Source organism: Phalaenopsis equestris, unplaced genomic scaffold (assembly GCF_001263595.1).
Source record: "Phalaenopsis equestris unplaced genomic scaffold, ASM126359v1 Scaffold197436, whole genome shotgun sequence".
Classification (NCBI taxonomy): domain Eukaryota; kingdom Viridiplantae; phylum Streptophyta; class Magnoliopsida; order Asparagales; family Orchidaceae; genus Phalaenopsis; species Phalaenopsis equestris.
The window spans coordinates 1-2128 of NW_018217385.1; the positions used below are offsets into that span (position 1 = coordinate 1).

A 2128-nucleotide genomic window follows, 5' to 3' on the forward strand; every position below is an offset into this window, starting at 1 on the left:
TAGGGGCTGCTAAAATGACTTTAGGCATGGGATCCGATGATGAAAATATATAGTAGGGGTTCTAATACAATGCACATGTAAGAGTGTTTAGGGCACCAGTGGATTTATTTCCGGTTGTTTTTTAACTAAAGAGTTTCGGCCTAAAATTTTTGCTTGTCTGCTAAAAACTTTACTCGTGCTTTCTATTGCATCCAGACAACTATAAAATCATTTGTTTTGTGAAAATTTCTGAAGTAATAGCGAAAGCTTTGAAACTGTTATTTGCATCAAAGCATTATTTAGGTTGCCTGGTGGCATCTATATGTAAATTCTGAATTGTTTTATTTGAGTTCTCTTTAATCAGGTTGGCGCTCCAGCCCGTGTTGGCCTTGTTGCTCCTATCGATGTTGTTGTTCCTCCAGGCAACACTGGTCTAGATCCTTCACAGACATCTTTCTTCCAGGTTAGCAAAATCCATCTTTCTTTCATTCTTTTTTATGGTTATGTTTGTCTTAGATTTGTGCTCCTTAATACATATATTATAAATCCAGGTGCTCAACATCCCAACTAAGATTAACAAGGGCACTGTTGAAATTATCACCCCAGTTGAGCTGATAAAGAAAGGTGACAAGGTGGGATCCTCAGAGGCCGCATTGCTTGCTAAGCTGGGCATTAGGCCATTCTCTTACGGTCTTGTTGTCCAATCTGTGTATGATGATGGTTCAGTGTTCACCCCTGAGGTTCTTGACCTCACTGAGGATGATCTGATTGAGAAGTTTTCAGCGGGCCTTTCGATGGTCACTTCTCTTTCATTGGCGCTCTCTTATCCCACCCTCGCTGCGGCTCCTCACATGTTCATCAATGCGTACAAGAATGTTCTGGCTGTTGCTATCGCCACAGATTACACTTACCCACAGGCTGAGAAGGTTAAGGAGTATTTGAAGGTAGGGTTTTCTTAAGTAAATGCAGTGTGGTTTAGCAATCTGGATTCTTGATTTTTACTTTTATAGGAAGATTTACATTCTACTCAATTTCTGTGTTACATTTCTAACAACTAGTCTTCAATTTTTGCATGCATGTCAACCAACCTATGTATGAAATGGTTCATTGCATTTTTAGAAGTTAAAATTGTAGTATTTTTGATGTGATATGAAAAATGTGGATGGTATTAATGTGAAAAGTAAAGTTTTAATTGTTATATATGTAAGTACATTGGAATTTGGGTTTTATGTATGTAAATGCCCCTAATTTTTATGATCAATGTGATGCAGGATCCCAGTAAATTTGCTGCCGCGTCTCCAGCTGCAGCTGCAGCTCCGGCTGCTACTGCTGCGGCTCCAGCTGCTGCTGTGGAAGAAAAGAAAGAAGAGCCTGCTGAGGAATCTGATGAGGATATGGGTTTCAGCTTGTTTGACTAGTTTTATTGGCCTTCTACCAATCAAATTTCGCCAGTTGTCCTGGGGTTTCATTTTGCCAATACTGTTTCTGAGACTTTTGAGTTGGATTTTATTTTATTTAGCTTTGTTAGTAGTTTGAGCATAATGTTTTGTTTGTTTTGATAATTTATTGTTTGCTACGGATAGGTAACCGAAGACTATGTTTTTGCTGTACTTTTTTTCTTTATTTGAGCAAAATTTCTGCATCATTTTCTAGATTTGCTGCTTACAAGCCTGTTAAGTGTTTAGAGACCTGCTACCGTACGCCATATATCAGCAAAAACATGATTTTTAGGTGAGTAATGCTAGCTAAAAAAATTAATTTAAAAGTTTATTTAGACATTTTTGAATAAGGTGAATCGATGCGAAATTCTGAGTGTAGGAGTTATTATTAGTTCATCTGATTAAGTAGCTTTGGTGTGAGATGCGTTGGTAGGGTTCTTTTGTTTTTGTTTTGTGAGATTTACATGCATGCTTTACAATTTTTATTTATTTATACATCCAGTGCGCTAAACTTTGATATCATCTCTCATTAAACTTATCATGGAGGTGTTTTTTTGTGACATTAAAGATTTGAATAGTAATGCATGCAAACATGAATATTTAGTTATTAGATATTTAAGTACATGAGAATTGTGTGGTATGCACGCATGTAAGTGCTAATTGTTGCAAGGATATTGCAACTCCAGCTAGCCTTAGTAGGTAACGATTAT

At 37.0% G+C, this 2128-nt stretch overlaps 1 protein-coding gene across 1 annotated transcript; it reads left to right on the forward strand.

Annotated features, from left to right (window-relative positions):
• Nucleotides 1-343: 343 nt before the first annotated feature.
• LOC110035360 (60S acidic ribosomal protein P0-like) lies at nt 344-1599 on the forward strand (the record flags this gene model as incomplete). Its single annotated transcript, XM_020739594.1, is given in 3 exon segments — nt 344-442; nt 531-923; nt 1251-1599. Coding segments are annotated over 3 exon segments (639 nt in total), but the record flags the coding sequence as incomplete, so codon positions are not given.
• Between the last annotated feature and the right edge of the window lie 529 nt (nt 1600-2128).